We start from the raw sequence: 19112 nt of genomic DNA, 5'->3' as shown, positions 1-19112 counted from the left end.
AAAATATATTGCTTAGTAGAACTGCTCTTCACTTTCTGGAGGACCGAGTTTTGAAATCAGTGGAATTAGAGTATGATAGATAAGGAGATGGAGAAAACACCTGTCTCCGGATTACATCTTCAAACTAAGGGCAACCATGGCATCTGTGACAGGGACAAGCGTCCAACAATGATGTATATGGATAAGATAGTCTAGCTAGGTGCATTTTCAGATATTACACGTTTCTAATTCACTTTCATTTCAAGCTAAAGTGCACTGTTAGCTAGCTAGCTAACATTAGCTGGCTGGCTCGCTAGCTAACGTTACGTGTATGATCGTATTATTCKTATCTCAGAGCCATTTGCTTAGCTAGTTATAGCCTAATTTTAGCTAGCTAACATTGAACCTGGTTGTTAGCTACCTGCAGATTCATGCAGGGTAGTAAAGTCATGAGTTGGGATTATGGTTCATTGTTTAGCTAGCTAGCTAGCTACATGTCTTAACAAAAGACTTGTTAAGTCTTGGTTAAAAGTAACCATTTTGGGTGCATTYGTAAATTCAGTCTGGCCATCTACTCCGATTTCAGTGCACTCTCGTCTGAGTGTGCCAGAGCACAGAATAACTGATGAATTTACGAACGCTCAACACCCGTTGAATAAGGCCGGTGTCAGTAAACGTCRGCAAAAAAGCATAATTAAATTGTTGCCAGCAGCACAGTTACAGTCACCAAAGCTCTGGATAACATGAAAACTGCCTAACCAGCTCTGATAGGGTGAGTAAAATGGTCAGAGTRGGGTGTTCTCTCATTTGTGTCTGGAAATTGCTAGCAAGCTAGCCAATGTTAGCCAGTTAGCTTGGGTGCTTGACTGCCGTTGTGAGGTCATAATGCTCGGATCAACCCTACTCATCGGCCAGGGCGTTTAATGTGCGCTGAATTTACGAAAGGACAATCTGACAGCACAGTTGCAGTCACCAATGCTCTRGATAACATAAAAACAGCCTAACCAGCTATGCTAGGGCGAKTAATGTTCAGTAAGCTGTTCTCTCATTTGTGTCTGGAYGTAGCTAGCAAGTTAGCCAGTTAGCTTGGGTGCTTGACCGCTGTTGTTAGTACAGAACGCGCGGATCAACCCTTAAAGATATGGGTGGGGCTAAAGCTTAAGAGGTTGTGAACGATGCTGAATGGGTGTAGGCAAAACATTCAAAGCCAATTTTCTCAAAAGTGAGGTTTAAAAGTTGATCAACTTTCAAAGCAGAATTACACAAATGCAGTGTATGATATACCATTTTGTAGCTCTGTGTCTCTGCATTTATCCATTGTAAAAAACACAATTTCTAATTTTGCTACATAAGCCTGAACCAAGGCGATCGGTCACACATGACTAAAATTTTAAATTTTTACATTTAATGTCTTTGATTTTGTCTGCGTTTGCATTTGTGTAAGGAGCAAGGATATACAGTGCCTTCAGAAAGTATTAAGACSCCTTGACTTTTTCCACATTTTGTTACGTTACAGCTTCATTCTAAAATTGATTAAATAAATGTTTTCCTAATGAATCTACACACAATACCCCATAATGAAGAAGTGAAAACAGGTTTTTAKAAATATTTGCAATTCTATAAAATGTATAAAAATCAACAGAAATACCTTATTTACCTAAGTATTCAGACCCTTTGCTATGAGACTCGAAATTGAGCTCGGGTGCATCCTGTTTCCATTGATCATCTTTGAGATGTTTCTACAACTTGATTGGAGTTCACCTGTGGTTAATTCAATTGATTGGACATGATTTGGAAAGGCACACACATGTCTATATAAGGTCCCACAGTTGACAGTGCACAGTATATCAGAGCAAAAACCAAGCTATGAGGATGAAGGAATTGTCCGTAGAGCTCTGAGACAGGATTGTGTCGAGGCACAGATCTGGGGAAGGGTACACAAAATGTCTGCAGCATTGAAGGTCCCCAAGAACACAGTGGCTCCCATCATTCTTAAATGGAAGAAGTTTGGAACCACCAAGACTCTTCCTARACCTGGCCGCCCGGCCAAACCGAGCAATCGGGGGAGAAGGGCCTTGGTCAGGGAGGTGACCAAGAACCCGATGGTCACTCTGACAGAGCTCTAGAGTTCCTCTGTGGAGATGGGAGAACCTTCCAGAAGGACAACCATCTCTGCAGCACTCCACCAATCAGGCCTTTATGGTGGAGTGCCAGACGGAAGCAACTCCTCAGTAAAAGGCACATGACAGCCCACTTGGAGTTTGCCACAAGACACCTAATGACTCTCAGACCATGAGAAACAAGATTCTCTGGTCTGATGAAACCAAGATTGAACTCTTTGGCCTGACTGCCAAGCGTCACATCTGGAGGAAACCTGGCACCATCCCTACGGTGAAGCATGGTGGTGGCAGCATCATGCTGGGGGGGATGTTTTTCAGCGGCAGGTACTGGGAGATTAGTCAGGATCAAGGGAAAGATGAATGGAGCAAAGTACAGAGAGATCCTTGATGAAAACCTGTTCCAGAGTACTCAGAAACTTAGACTAGGGCGAAGGTTCACCTTCCAACAGGACAACAACCCTAAGCACACAGCCAAGACAACACAGGAGCTCGGGACAAGTCTCTGAATGTCCTTGAGTGAACCAGACAGAGTCCGGACTTGAACCCGATTGACCATCTCTGGAGAGACCTGAAAATAGCTGTGCAGCAACGCTCCCCATCCAACCTGAAAGAGCTTGATAGGATCTGCAGAGAAGAATAGGAGAAACTTTGCAAATACAGGTCTGCYAAGCTTGTAGCGTCATACCCAAGAAGACTCAAGGCTGTAAWTGCTGCCAAAGGTGCTTCAACAAAGTACTGAGTAAAGGSTCTGAATACTTGTAAATGTGATATTACAGATTTTTATTTTTTATACATTTGAAAAATTTCTAAAAACCTGTTTTGCTTTGTCATTATGGGGTAATGTATGTAGATTGATGAGGGGAAAAAACAWTTTAATACATTTTAGAATAAGGCTGTAATCTAACAAAATGTGGAGAAAGTCAATGGGTCTGAATACTTTCCAAAGGCACTGTATCCTGTAGCCCAGGGACTTAATTCCCCACTATTTCCAAAGTGACCCCAGTTTGATAAAAAGCCCAGAGAAAACCAGCAAAACCATAGCTGAAATGCAAATCCAGCAGCTACACTGAGAACAATGCAAAATAGGCTTAAATGGATAGTTCACCCAAATTACAAAATGACATATTGGTTCCCTTACCCTGTTAGGAGTCTATGGACAAGGTAAGACAATCCATGCTTTGTTTTTGTTTACCTGGCCACTTGTATTTTTGTAATTTGGGGAGTATCCCTTTAAATGCCTTACTAAACGTAAGATAGAAGCCACAGGCATTCTTTCTCATCATGGCAGAATTGGAACATTTTAGTCCWTCTGTATGAGTGGAGCTGAAGAAATCTACTCCTATCTATTATGCAAGCCTTCGTATGTCCTCAGACTGAATATTCAATACATTATTCACGATTGCCAATTGATGGCAGACATTCATATACGCTGCTACATGTGTGGCCGTGAAATGTTAAGTTAACCCTTTATACTTGTGGGAATCGGCCTATATGGATAGGACTACATTGAAATGTTTCTCACAGGAGAAATATGAAAAGCATATACATAAGCRTGGTAGCAATTGAAAGGGAACTGTTCAGAGGTTATGGGGAAATGATTGAACCGAAGTTGAGGACACAACAGCTCAGCTGACACAAAACTGAATSCAAACATTACACTGTTGATTTTATGTGCATTTTACTTTTTGCCGCATTTGTTGATAACGAAATCTGAAAATTCTCTGGATACATTCAGTAAAATGATAAGAATATTCCTGGAAAGGGTGGAGTGGGTGCAAGGTGGGGTAGGTGCTACAGGGTTTGAGTGAGAGGACTAATTTGTGTCTCCGAGTGGCCACCCACCTCTCCAAAGTGACTCAAAGAAGATTCTTCAACTATAAGGTGCTTTTTTTTTGCTCTCCTAGCTGTGCTGTAGAGGAACTACAGCAAGCACACTTGTAGTTGTTTTGTTTGGAACAMAACCCAGCMTCCCCGTCATCACACAACTACTRTTTTTGTTTACGCAATTCAAAACCGKTCCATTATAAATYGTAATCTGGGTCAGATGGGCATCATTTGAAAGCTTGTTCTATTTCTAAATTACGATCTTACCGTTCTAGGCTTTTCACAGGGCAACAGATTGTCATTTTGGTGYGCATAGAAAGGAGTTATGCGTGCACTCAGGTGTGTGTTTCACAGTGGATTTTCTTCACAATAGACACACATACRCTCATTCTGTTCAGAACAACCCAGGGTATGACRCCRTGTCATCTTGTAACTGTACATCAAGCATAGTCTTCATAAACGTTGACACTGTGTATTACATGAGTTTTATGATTTGGAAATGTGAAGTGCACATTTGGACTCACAGGTGTTTGGCTTGCTTGTATGACATCGAAGCGGTATTTATTATATTCCTCAACTTCTCATCTTTCAAAATACATTGAGTCCTCTTMATTTACAGCATTTCCCTCCCTCAGACAACAAATATTTTGCKAAAGTTGCTCAATTAGCATGAGGGATGGGGGCAACTTCTTGTTGCGTGTGGTGCTCAAATTCAGAACGGCTGTCAGTCAAAACCCATACAGTGCTGTGAAACCCAGGCCTGCCATTTATTACATGTTGAGGTACAGCCACTGCATTCCAATTTAGACACTTAACAGTGCCCAGATCTGTCATTTTCAACCCATATACAAGGCTACTGGCCTCTCTCACACATTTTTTTAACCCTTATTTTACCAKGTAAGTTGACTGAGAACACATTCTCATTTACAGCAACAACCCAAGGAATAGTTACAGCAGAGAGGAATGAGCCAATTGGAAGCTGGGTGGATGATGGTATTTAGCCAAGACACAATGGTTAACACCCCTACTCTTACAATAAGTGCCATGGGACCTTTGGTGACCACAGAGCGTAAGGACACCTGTTTAATGTCCCATCTGAAAGACAGCAATGAGATTTTTTTTTTAGATTAGAGGAAAGAGTGCCTCCTACTGGCCCTCCAACACCACTTCCAGCAGCATCTGGTCTCCCATCCAGGAACAACCCTACWTAGCTTCAGTGGGAAGCCAGCAGTGGGATGCAAGGTKGTATGCTACATGCACAGAACAAGCAAAGCTGTGGGTGTTACTAGGGCACCACTATTGAGCATAAGGCTTATTCTCAGACTTACGATACGTAAGGCTTTCAGTCGCTGAATAGAAAGGGGGTTGGATATACTGTACTGAGAAAATCCCTGGATATACTGTACTGACAAAATCCCTTTTTCAAAACCACATCCTAAGCAGTTGAAGGTGTATTCCTCTTTCTCACTTGAGCTCTCTCTCTCGCTCTCTCTCTCTCTCTCTCTCTCTCTCTCTCCTTAAAGGTAATTATCTCAATAGAGTCAGACATGGTGGTTTTGCAAATGAAGAACCGGGCAGGGTACCCTTCACGACTACCAGTTGATATAGCTGCAGTGGTTTTGCAGCTGTAGGGGCATCCCTCTTTCTGCATTCACAACAAACACACATCAAATCCTTCCTTCTGCTGAGTAGAAATGTTGGTTTATGCAATAGGTGTATCCCTCCCTTGCCCGCTCTCTCAAAACCTTCACACACATCAAAAAGATTACAACCCTTTTTCTCTCGAGCTGAAATTGTGTTTTTTTGTTTCGTTTTTTATTTATTTTTACAATAGGGTTACTCCTGGGATAAATGGAACAATCACTGTATACTTGATTTCTCTCTCTCTCTCTCTCTCTCTCGAAAGGTAACTGTCAAGACAGTGGAGTCACATGCTCAGCTGCATGCACACACACACACACAGCAGTTGCACACCTCACCGCCAGCCCAACCCTGATTGACACACTTTGGATGTTTCTGGAATATTTTAGGTGCTTTTCCAGCCCGCATCGGAAAAGCCCTCTCCGTCTCTTTCTCCTCCATGTTGTCATGGAAGATAACAGGAAGCATATGAAAAGCTAGTCTGGTCACAGATCTGTTTGTGTTATCATGTTTAGCATGACAAGTAGTTGAGATGGTATCACCAACAGATCTGGGACCTGCAGGCCAATAAAAAAGCTGCTTTCAGTTTTACTGTTTATCTGAGGGCTTATGTCAACATTCATATTCTGATACGGACATTACTAAACAATATGGAACGATCTAACTTCCATCTCAATTTTTTTTTTTAAATCTATCATCAATTCAAGTGATGTAAACGGTAGACTGTTTGTCATTCATGAAGGGAAAGAACATGTATCCGTTGTTTCAATACAAAGATGAGTGTGCAGCCCTGTCGTGGCTTTACATTACAGTACCAGGGTGTTCTGTGACTGTTTTGCATTCAGACATTTCCCAGACAATCAAAATAACTAGTGCCTCCACTGTGGTTTAATATGACATTTGTGTGTGAAACCCTTCAGGAATAAATATGTTCCATTGGAAAAGGTAATCGTGTTGATGACGGATTTTCCTGGAGAAAAAAAAACCTACCAGAAATACAATGATAGCTGGCATAGAGAGTGAATGTCAACCCGGTGCTCCACTTTTGTTTTGCCTGTTCACCCTCTGAATGACACACATACACAATCCATGTCTCAATTCCCTCAAGACTTTGGATTTAACAACTGACTTCAATAAGGGGTCATAGCTTTCACCTGGATTCAACTGATCAGTCTATGTCGTGGAAAGAGCCGGGTTCCTTAATGTTTTGCATACTCAGTGAATACATTTAGTAGAACATGGGTTTGGATGCAATCGATGAAAACCCTTTGAACCGTAGAACTAATCCAATCATCTACGGYGGCAGGTGGCCTAGCAGTTAAGGACGTTGGGCCAGTAACTGAAAGGTTGCTGGTTTGAAGCCCGAGCTGACTAGGTGAAAAATATGTTGATGTGCCCTTAAGCAAGGCACTTAACCCTTCTAAGTCACTCTTGATATGATGGAAATATAATGTATTATCCAGGTATCACTGGCATGGMATTGAAATAGGCCATCAAATCGTTTGATTGGATTTCCCATTGTGGCAATAAACAACCAATGTATTTGTACATTTGGCGACAACACAGACAAAAATCCTTCTTGTCCACCTCTAAAGGAACATCTACACCTGGTCAAAGACCTGCAATCTCATTAATTTAGGGCAAAACTCTCTCACAGGACACATTCCAATAGTATACTATAGATAGATAGAGTCCAATGTTTTCTGGAATTGTAATCAGATACTATTTGAAATCACGTCATCAGACAGATCCAATCATGATTGAATCACACAGAAGTGTCCTTTGAACGTCTACACTAGAGGTCGACCGATTAATCGGCACGGGCGATTAATTAAGAGCCGATTTCATGTTTTCATAACAATCGGTAATCGGCATTTTTGGACGCCGATTATGGCCGATTACATTGCACTCCATGAGGAGACTCCGTGGCAGGCTGACCACCTGTTACGCGAGTGCAGCAAGGAGCCAAGGTAAGTTGCTAGCTAGCATTAAACTTATCTTATAAAAAACAATCAATCTTAACATCATCACTAGTTAACTACACATGATTGATGATATTACTAGTTTAATTAGCTTGTCCTGAGTTGCAAATAATCAATGYGGTGCCTGTTAATTYRTCATCGAATCACAGCCTACTTCTCCAAACGGGTGATGATTTAACAACCGCATTCGTGASAAAAGCACTGTCGGTGCACCAATGTACCTAACCATAAACATCAATGCCTTTCTTAAAATCAAGACACAAGTATATATTTTTAAASCTGCATATTTAGTTAAAAGAAATTCATGTTAGCAGGCAATATTAACTAGGGAAATTGTGTCCCTTCWCTTGTGTTCTGTGCAAGCAGAGTCGGGGTATATGCAACAGTWTGGGCCGCCTAGCTYGTTGCGAACTGTGTGAAGACCATTTCTTCCTTACAAAGACCGTAATTAATTAGCCAGAATTTTACATAATTATGACATACCATTGAAGGTTGTGCAATGTAACAGCAATATTTAGACTTATGGGTGCCACCCGTTCGATAAAATACGGAACGGTGCCGTATTTCACTGAAAGAATAAGCGTTTTGTTTTCAAAATTATAGTTTACGGATTTGACCATATTAATGACCTAAGGCTCGTATTTCTGTGTGTTTATTATATTATAATTAAGTCTATGATTTGATATTTGATAGAGCAGTCTGACTGAGCGGTGGTAGGCAGCAGCAGGCTTGTAAGCATTAATTCAAACAGCAGCTCTTAGCAATGCTGGGATGCACATCGCTGTTTATGACATCAAGCCTACCAACTCCCGAGATTAGGCTGGCAATACTAAAGTGCCTTTCAGAACATCCAATAGTCAAAGGTATATGAAATACAAATGGTATAGAGAGAAATAGTCCTATAATTCCTATAATAACTACAACCTAAAACTTYTTAACTGGGAATATTGAAGACTCATGTTAAAAGGAACCACCAGCTTTCATATGTGCTCATGTTCTGAGCAAGGTTAGCTTTTTTACATGGCACATATTGCACTTTTACTTTCTTCTTCAACACTGTGTTTTTGCATTATTTAAACCAAATTGAACATGTTTCATTATTTATTTGAGACTAAATAGATTTTTATTTATGTATTATATCAAGTTAAAATAAAAGTGTTCATTCAGTATTGTTGTAATTGTCATTATTACAAATATATATATAAAAATCGGCCGATTTAATCGGTACCCACTTTTTTTGGTCCTCTAATAATCGGTATCGGCGTTGAAAAATCATAATCGGTCGACCTCTAGTCTACACCTGGCCAAAGATCTTCAATCTTAGGGAAAAACTCTCTCATAGGACACATTCTAATAGCATACTGTAGATAGAGTCCAATGATTTATGGAATTGTAATCAGATCAAATCACATCAAATACTTTAGCAGGACTTGATTGAGCTTTTCTGGAACAATGGAACAAATAGAGTAGCAAACGTGCAAACCCTGCCCATTTGGCACTCCAGGCAGGCTAMAGAGAACGCTACAAGTATTTGTATGATTTTTAATAGTATTTCAACTGAGATCTGCTTGTTACAGATTCCCACAGGTATCGTCAATGTGATATGCATTCTATAATATATTATCAATCCATCTCAACTTTGTGAGAAGAAACATTTAAACGAGGCTACATATATCACATTTTGTCTGGATTCTGAAGTTATTATCCAATACAACAAATAAATGTGTTCGCATGTGTGTGCTGTCCAATACTGCTCTGAATATGTATGGGGCACATTCAGCAGGTTCAAAAGAAAACAGGCTCAGTATTTCCATAGACTAAAAATAATGCATTTTCCCCCTGAAAAACTCATAATCAGCAGTTAGTTGACATGCTCATACTGATCCTGTTGYCATGGCTTTGAATGATAGGTGAGTAGATGTATACATTGCATAACAATTAGCAGTGGAAGACTGAAAGACATTKTATTACATGTTTTCCTTTTAAGATTTAAGTATTTGAACTGTTTTAACCTTTTCACACGTGAGTTCCATATATCTCACGTTGATAGTTTCATGCACGTGAATTCAGAATACACTCACTGTTCCAAAATGTGACCCGATTCAGGAAACTAGGCGTATATCGCAAGTCACGACTTCACAGGAGAGCTGGTTGAACGTAAAAAAATATATTTTAGCAACATGCGTTTTTTGGCAGAGATGCTTTCTCGAACATGTGAACCTTCATGTGCCTTAATATTAAACTTTGTTAAATAATAAAAATGTTAAATTACGAGCCTAGTTGGTTTAGCCACAGAAAAAGTGAGCAACCTTCCCGTTAGCCATAATTGGCTGAGAAAATGAGTGGGCTGGACATGCTGAGAGATGAATTTGGATTGGTCTACCATATAGCACGCGTCTGTCTATTGGAGCTCGTCAGTATGTTTTACGTATTGCGTAGTAAAACTGCATAAACCTAATGTCAACTTAAAGTGTACTGTTAGCTAGCTAACATTAGCTGGCTGGCTAGCTAGCTAACGTTTTGTGTATGCTCTACACTTTCTGGAGGACCGAATTTTGAAATCAGTGGAATTCGGGTATGATAGCTAAAGAGATGGAGAAAACACCAGTCTGGATTACATCGTCAAAATAAGGCAACCATGTATGGCATCAGACAGGAGACGCATCCAACCGTGATGTATACTGGTAAAATGTATACTGGTAAAATTGAGATATTACACGTTTCTAATTTTGACAGAAAGTGGTTTAATTTCAAGTGTACTTTTAGCTAGCTAACGTTAGCTGGCTGGGTTGGTAGCTAACGTTACGTGTATGATCTTATTCTTCGTATCTCAGACACAATTGCTTGACTAGTTATAGCCATAGAACCTGGTTGGTTAGCTACCTGCAGATTCATGACAAAGTATTTTCATTTCACGTTAAAGTGTACYGTTAGCTAGCTAGCTAACGTTTGCTGGCTGGTTCGCTAACTAACGCTACGTCATGCATTTGGGATTAATTGTTTACCTAGCTAGCTATCTAGTTACATAGTTACAATAGACTCTTGTCTTATTGTGCCAGAGCGCATAATAACTGATACATATTTGAATGCTCAACACCCGTTGAATATGTCCGGTGTCAGTTAACGTCAGCAACAAAGCGTAATTCAATTGCTGCCAGCAGCACAGTTAGACACCAGCACTCTGGATAACATGAAAAAAGCCTAACCAGCTCTGCTAGGGCAAGTAAAACGGTCAGACTGGGTTGTTCTCTCATTATGTGTCTGGAAGTAGTTAGCCAATGTTAGCCAGTTAGCTTGGGTAATTGACTGTAGTTCTGAGGTCACAGCTCTCGGAACAACGTTACTTATTGGCCAGTGTGCTCTCTGAACGCGAAAACACAGTGAGCTGTTCTCTCTCTCTTAGATGTCTGGAAGTAGCTGGCAAGTTAGTACAGAACGGTTGGATCAACCCTTAATGAGATTGGTGGGGCTAAGGCTTAAGAGGGTGTGAACAATGCTGAATGGGTGTAGACAAAGAAGGGCTCTCGAATAGTTGTACCAAAACATTGAAAGACCGTTTTCTCAAAAGTGAGTTTACAAGTTGGCCAACTTTCCAAGCAGAATTACTTTCCCATTGTTTCCTCAAATGCAATGTATGATATACCATTTTGTAGCTCTGAGTCTCTACTTTTATCCAATGTAAAAAACAGAAATCCAAACATTGCTACATAAGACCGAATCCAGGTTGTGAGTCACAAATGTGATTGTTACGCAACAGGACAGTTAATACGCGCTGCCTGCTAATTATCTAGAGACTATGCTTCAACTTGTCAATTTCAAGTTATATTCTAACAAGTTCTATTTTCTAACAACAGTTTGATTTGAGGGTTGTTCCGCCTCCTCTTTAATTCACATTGAAGTAGCCCATTTCAGTGTTGCGGCCAATTTATGTTTGAGGCTTTACTGAGCTGGACATACTTCCCTCTTCGAGGAGAGCCCTTCCTCCGCACATCATGTATGCAGACATATGCACAGTCTTGCACGAACTAGCAAATGTTCTTGCTGGTGCTCGCATTGTTGCATTTATGTTTTCCTTACAAATAATAACTTGTGTGTGCGTTCCTATCAAAGTAAGTGCCTTATTTTCTGTATAACGTGTTGTCGTTTCTACTGTAGCATACAGTATGAATGTATGGAGCATAATGTATTTACAGTTTTATACACATGTTTTCAAGTACTGGTGACAAATAATGAATTCCGATTATTGCATAGATTGTAATAGACACCTACTATGACGTGTGTAAAATACTTTTTTGAAGGTTGTACTGATTATAATGAGCTAATGCTAAGCTATTTGCTTGCTATGTGTGGCACCATGTCTGTTGACATTATACAATGCATTCTGGGTGTCACGTAAATGTCTGTCAGACCAAATATTTTCTAATGAGGTGAAGGAATGGTTCACTCAAATTTTGAGTAAACTTCCGGAAATTAATGAAGGGAAGTGAATTATCGTAGATGACACACCCCCTTCAATATGCATACTGCAAACAGACCATACTCATCTTGTCTCCTCTTATTATCTTCGGTTGACAMGAAAAAAACAAATATGGCGGCACGCACAAACTACCCATCATCAGATTACTTCAGATTTCTAGAAAGTATATTTCGATCAATGTTGAGCTCACCCGTGATGTGATGAATTATAAATAGTCATTGCTATTGGCTAATTCATATTGTGGTTTCTGTCAGAGGAGAGTTCTCTAAATATGACCRCYTGTGTTATGTCAATCTTTCCTCAGTTAGCGCTAGGACTCATGTAGCCTACATTTCACGGTTTGGATGATTGTGCATKCTGTCGCTACTTCTGTGCATGTCWGAATATTGCATCCCAAAATAAACGGGTCACATACAGGACATAACTTTGTAAGGACTGTGTTTGTGCRTAATGTTTCTGTGAAAACCCAGTGAGGCTTTCTCAAATGCTGACTGTTGTGTCAATCAAAACTGGACGTTCTAAATAAGCGTCATAATCACACCGGTTTTAGCGTACGCTGCAAGGACCACTGTAGAATGATCACACCCGTTTTGTTGGTACGTGTGAAAAGGTGACGTTTTTAAACKGTTTTAGGTGGCCTAAGTTGATGGAGATTCACCAGGTAAGTTGATGGAGACTTGTTGGAGATAGAAGTGAACTATCTGCAATGTTCTGCCCATTTCACCTCACTGATAGCGTATACACCCATGTTACCCACATCTGGTCCAGGGGGATGCATGACATTCAGTATGTCCATGTGGAAGAGGGACTTACTACTACTAAGATACTAAGAAATGCATTAAGAGGACATAAATGCATTGTCTTTCAGATGCAGACATGGAAGCTGTTGTTCAGTTGTTTTTTTGCCAAACAAAATTTCGTAGAATCCTAAGAATCATCAGAAATTCAGATTAAGGACAATGTTTGTGAAAAGATAAAGGTAAAGATATTATAAAATGCTGAATTTTCAAATGCTTTTACAAAAAAGGACTACAGCTATACAATCAGTACGTGTGTTGTGGCCAATGCATGAATCGAGGACACATTCGTGTTCACTAGAGCTTGCAACGAAACGTCACAGGCAGTCCCTCTCTGTTTTAGTCCAATTTCTTCCATTTGGTRCCTAATGAACACCACCCAGCACTATGATCCATCCAACGGTGTCAACTGCGCCACAGTACAGAAAAGCCTGGTCTCCTCAATCGAAAACCCACACAGTCTCAGAAAAACGAATCATCTAGGAAAAAGCTCTCCCCTGGAAGCCCTATTTCCAGTGTATCCTCAGCTGTGGAAGCCCCGGAAAAAAAGACAACTGCATTGTCCGCTCGCGTTATAGCGCCGCGTATGATTGGTGGAGCTTTCAGCTTTATTTTGCTGTAAATGTCCTTCCGGCGAGGCCGGTATTGAAATAAGCACACCAAACAAGCCATTACTCTTCCTTCAGCCTGTGTGTGTTTGTTTCTGTACACGTGTGCGTGCCTGCGTCTGTGTGCATGTGTGTGTGTGCATGCATGTGTGTGTGTGTGTGTGAGAGAGAGAGAGCACTCGAGTGGGCAGCATTTCCTAGCAGCCCCCTGTGAGCTCCGAAAGCCGTGGTGGTGGTTGAAATCGCTCGCTAAAGATTGTCCCCAACAACTCTCATGCGAGTGGGAAATGAATGAGATATCTTCCCACTGGGCCAGTAATCACGAATAATAACGGCTATGATGAAGATGAGTGACCACCAAGGTTTCATCCCAAATMGCTCCCTATTCCCTTTCTAGTGCATTTTTTTTTTTTTTTACAGGGCCCATAAGTAGTGCACAACATAGGGAACAGGGTGCCATTTGGGACGGTGCCATTTGGGACGTTGACCAAGTGTTCGCCATGTGGTCTGACTACAACTCTATCACTCAGCAACGAGAACAAATCATACATTTCTGAGTAGCTTTTTCCACCACTACACTTCATTCTTATCGTGCACTGTCTTACGGCAGAGGACCTGTTTTAAGAAAGGCTAAATGCAATGCATTGCTTGCCAATACTTATCAGGGCAATGTCGTCTGTCACACGTGCACACATGAACACACACCCACGCAAGCAAATACATACACACACATGCACACACACACACACACACAAACAGACAGAGGGGCCCCTGATTTGGCAGGTGTGTTGTTGTCAAGGTGTTGTAGGAGTAGTTTGTCACGCTGGATAAGCCTGGCATCAGTGTCTTTGACTCTGGAATTTATTAGCGACAGATTGCCCCCGTAGACACCAGTGGCAGGTACCAAGATACACAGCTACGCCACATACCCAAGCCCACAGCGCCTATTATGGTTTCATTAGGCCCCGGCTTCTCTGTTGGCATGATCTAGCATCAAGTCCTGCAACTGCTGGGATCTCTGTCCGCAAGCCAGAARAACTGGGTTATCGGACAGTGCAGTGGGCATCCAGACAGGCAGGGACTAGGAATGGGAATATGCTGTCTAGCTGGCTAAATACAGCACTGTTAAGCCTGTGTACTGTATGAGTTATTGATTTTTGGATCGGAGRATATAAATGAAAGGCAGTGGCCCATAGGTTCAATAGAGTTATGTGAGGAAAGATTATGTTTGAAAGGCGTAGCCTCTTATCAGGGAACTATTAACCTTTTAGGTCTCGTAGCAATTGTATTTGTTGTTCATTCTGGGGATGTGTAAGGCTTTGTTACATGCACAATGCAGTTCATCAGTTCAGCAGTGTGCATGTAGGAGCTTCAAAGCGGACAGGCCAATTCAAGCAAGACGTGGCGACAGCTCCGTTTTAAAGCAGGGATCATCACCTAGATTCAGCCACAGGACGATTTTTCTTCTTGAGCGGATGGTATGTGGGGGGCGGAACATAGTGACAAATCATTTGTAAATCGCAAATTGACCACAAGAAGCCCAAAGAGATATAATATTTCAAACCGTGCTTACATTTGTATACGATCACGTCTCTCTATTATGCGTGGCAATACTTCGGAACAGATTTTCAAAACTAAAATTTCCTGGTGTTTTTACAGGCTTTTACGTCCAACAATGTTTTTKTTTTTTTTTTCAGCTCAGAAATTTGGCCCRCGGGCCACCAGTTGGGGAACCCTGTTCTAAAGCATCACGCACAGCTCGTCTGTTGCCTGTCATCTACCTGAGATTGCATGTAGGCTAAATCAGGGGTAGATTTGTTTTATCTCTCCTTCTCTCCTTCCTGCCTGTGAGGGACCAACAAACAGACCGCTATAGTCAACCATAAGATCCATGGGATTGGCCGCCACAAGCTATAGCAGGGACCATCAACTTCAGCCGCAGGACGGGGCCGGAACACAATTACAAATCATTTGTAGACTGCAAATTGACCGAAAGAAGCCCAAACAGATATAATGTTTGACTAAAACATAATCATTTCAACCCTTGCTTAGATTTGTATACAATCACATATATCTCTCAATTATGCTTGGGAACACTTCGGAACAGATTTACTAAATTAAAATCACTTATAGCGGATTTCCTGGTGTTTTTACAGTCTTTTATGCCCAACAATTAAGAATTTCAGTATATATATTTTTTGCTCAGAAAACTTGGGGGGGGGGAAAATAAAATCACCTGCAGGCCAAGTCCCATACAGGACGCCAGTTGGGGAACCCTGGGCTATAGCCTACCACACGTGTTTTCTCCCTTCATTAAACATTTACGGATGATGGGATAGTCAGTGCAAATATTATACTGTCATGGTTTATCTCTGAGTTTCGTGAATTAATGATATTAAATCAATGTTAATGCACACATTGGTTTGCCTACTTCCCAATGAGGGGTTACCCAAATGAATGATGTGTATAAAAAGGTTGACTTTACAGCACAATGCGTTACCCACATTAAGTCACAAAAGACACCTCACAAAACACGGGACACACAACTTCTCACACCTTGTCTCCGTAGTCTCCTCTTCTTCAGGCCGAAGATACGCACTTTGGAGAAGATGTCGACCAGGTTGCCATTGCAGAGCCCCTTGTTCTTACTGGGGCTCTTCCTCCGCCTGTTTGGGGGTGGTCGGTCTACATGCTGCTCCCGTGCCTCCCTCTTCTTCCGGATCAGACCGCTGGCAATAGCGGCTGCCATGGCTCAATGTCTCACTGCTGCTCAGGTCCGGTCCGCACTCCGTCCGCACACGGAGCACAGACCACATAAACAACCGCCTCTAGTCGCTCACAGCACGGTCACAGTCCCATTTTGGCGGCTAGACGGTTCGTGGTGTTGAATCAGGTATATTTAAATAGTAGTCTACTTTTTGATAACTGCCTTTAGTGTACAGACACTACATTTTAGTGCTTATGAAACATTGCGTTATCGTTAATTGTACGGTTCGTGAGAATCATGAAACTGTTGTCATAAAATTATTTCATTCCATATTTTCAGGAGTCTAGTTGGTGAAATTGCTTGGCAAAAACTCACCCCAAACGAGATTGCTCAACAGTCATATCTGCGTATTGATTTTCGATGTATTGGGTGACATTTTCACTTCCATCCCCTGCTAAATGTCCAGTGTGTGTTGTAGCCTCCCCTTCCCACACTCCTGTCTCTTCTTCTCCTTTTGTCTTCCTTCCSTCCTCTCGTCTCGTCCTGGAGACCGGTGCAGGATTCAGAACTCGGCACGCTGGACAGCGGTGGCCACGCTGTGTTGAGTGTGTGTGCGCGCGTGTGTTCCGCCAGCCGTCCAAACAAACAAACAAAAGCGCTTTTCTGGGTGATTATCACCGTCGGACGAGGGGCACTCACTCGCCAGGGTACAGCATAGGATAACACGACGTTTACGCAGAAATATTWGCCAAGTTGACCATTCAATACGCAACACTGCTCCTGAAATGGCCATTCATCTCGGAGAGTCAAATATTAGCCAATACATGTCGGTACGATAAATACGACATCAAAGTAATACGTAAATATCAAACGTGGCTATATCTAGGCCTATTGAATAGCAATATAGGCTATACCTATCCGACCGCATGGCTGCATGATGCGTATTCACGTCTTCTCTTTGTATAGTCCATTTCCCTTCACATCTGGGCTGTCATTGTAGATTGGTATTGTGGTCAAAGAGAAACAAACACAACATACGCGATTGTACACCGATTGGAGAGAGAGAGAAAAAAATAATGTAGGCTAACCTAAGCTTAACCGGGTCCTGTGCGGATGACGTCTGGACGGTGTGACAACTGCATACAAATAGATAAACTTACGCTGCCGGATGCGGAGGAGACAATACGGCTGTCGGGAATGTCATATTAAACCCACCGTTCGTTGGAGAGACAGCAATCAGGTGCGTAATCGAAAAGACAGGATAGGAGACCCCGCAGGGAAACACATAGGCTATCTATAGGCACCATTGCACAGGCACACCTTTCCCGCGCAAAAGCGCATTTGGCATCAATCCCRCGCTGTGAGAAAAACGATGAAGGGTGACTCTTGTTTCCGTCTATAGATCATCCCATCTTCCACATCAACAAGTCTTAGCTMCTCACCCTCTCCTTTGCACTCGCCTCGGAGAGGAAAGAGGAGAATACCCTCCCTCCCTCTCTTTCGACCTCTCGAGCACAAGTCCCTCACTTCAGGCGTCGCTATCAGCCGGTAGTGAGATTTGACACATAAAGGCGGCTTCAGCTGTGCAATAACCGACGCCCCGCTCCGAACATGCTCGCAACTAAATTGCAATGGGCATTTAATAGGCTCGTTACAAATATGGCTGAAAATACATCTATTCGTATATGTTTTAATTTGTATGGGACCGTCCACCATTGCATGTATCCATGTAGGCATTTATTGCCCGGTAGCCTACGCATGACCCTGGTCAGGCAGCCTATTGGAAAAGAGTAAACCGTGCATCAAAATGTAGGCTATTGAACTCCTCGCTAATCAAATTAAATAAAAGTGTGTGCTTCAAGTGCTTAAGCAGAAGGAATAGCTTAACTGCAAAAACATAGGGCGGCAGGTAGCCTAGCGATTAAGAGCGTTGGCCCATTAACCAGAAAGGTTCAAATCCCTGAGGTGACTAGTTGAAAAATCGTCCAAGTGTCCTTGAGCAAGGCACTTAACCCTACAAATCGCTCATGTAAGTCGCTCTGGATAAGAGCGTCCGCTAAATGACTAAAATGTCAATAAAATCTGCAACTCGAGTAGCATGATAAAGGAATGATTACTATCGCCATTTAATCTCACAATAATATCACTCCGTCTATCTCTCAACCACTTTCGGGCTCATTCATTTCAGCGCCTCATTCCTTTGCCACGCGCACACACACAGCCCACTGGGCACACACTGGTTGAATCAACGTTGTTTCCACGTCATGTCAATGAAATTACGTTGAACCAACGTGGAATAGGCTTCTGTGCCCAGTTTGAGGGCGCACAGTGCTAATTTCTGGATAAATCGTTGAGCAAACCATAGGCTACACAAAAAAACAATGACGTATTCAGGAGAGACACTTCAGAAAAATAATTTCTGTCAACATATGCTGGATTGGTGGTTCCAATACTACAAAACAACACCATAAATCATGACATATTTCTCTGTTAGATGGATATCATTTCCAGAGACAACATTCACAGATAGAAATTAAAACGCAAGAGAGCCATCTGSCGTTTGTCGCCGCAATTAATTAAAGAAGTGGGAACATTTGGGGACCGTGGCATCAATGGGCTCTAGGCTACACTCTCTTTCCACACACGATCGAGCATCCACTTGTTGATGTCAAGGCATACCGGGCTGAGATGCATTGCCAAATGGCCGGGCCAGGGCTGGATTCGTATGCATTCTCTTTCACGTTGCACCTGGAAACTAGGGAGCCGGTCAGAGAAATTATTCAGCGATATCAATGTTTTTTTATCACTGCATCATATTAGGGCCTACTAATAAATGTTTTAGCCAGGGGTAGATATTCTGGATGTTTAAAGAGARGAGGGGGCATGCCACATGCAATCCCTATTTATATTTAGAGGGAAAACCATCTAACCTTATTAAATCAAATGTACAATGGGGTTCGAAATTATTGATACCCAT

General features: G+C 41.8%; 1 protein-coding gene across 2 annotated transcripts in view; it reads right to left on the bottom strand.

Annotated features, from left to right (window-relative positions):
• Window positions 1–19112, bottom strand: part of fgf14 (fibroblast growth factor 14) — a 295649-nt gene that overhangs the window by 75489 nt on the left and 201048 nt on the right. The window contains exon 1 of one of the 2 annotated variants that reach the window (XM_023980879.2): window positions 15985–17665. The exons of the other annotated variant lie outside the window; for it this stretch is intronic. Coding sequence (XP_023836647.1) covers window positions 15985–16177 — 193 coding nt within the window. The 5' untranslated portion in view covers window positions 16178–17665. Of the gene's footprint in view, window positions 1–15984; window positions 17666–19112 lie in introns of those variants that run through there. 2 annotated transcript variants of the gene reach the window in all.

This window comes from Salvelinus sp. IW2-2015, linkage group LG36 (genome assembly GCF_002910315.2).
Source record: "Salvelinus sp. IW2-2015 linkage group LG36, ASM291031v2, whole genome shotgun sequence".
Lineage (NCBI taxonomy): Eukaryota > Metazoa > Chordata > Actinopteri > Salmoniformes > Salmonidae > Salvelinus > Salvelinus sp. IW2-2015.
The sequence above is the reverse complement of the archived record's forward strand: the minus strand, read 5'-3'. Positions and strand labels throughout refer to the sequence as shown.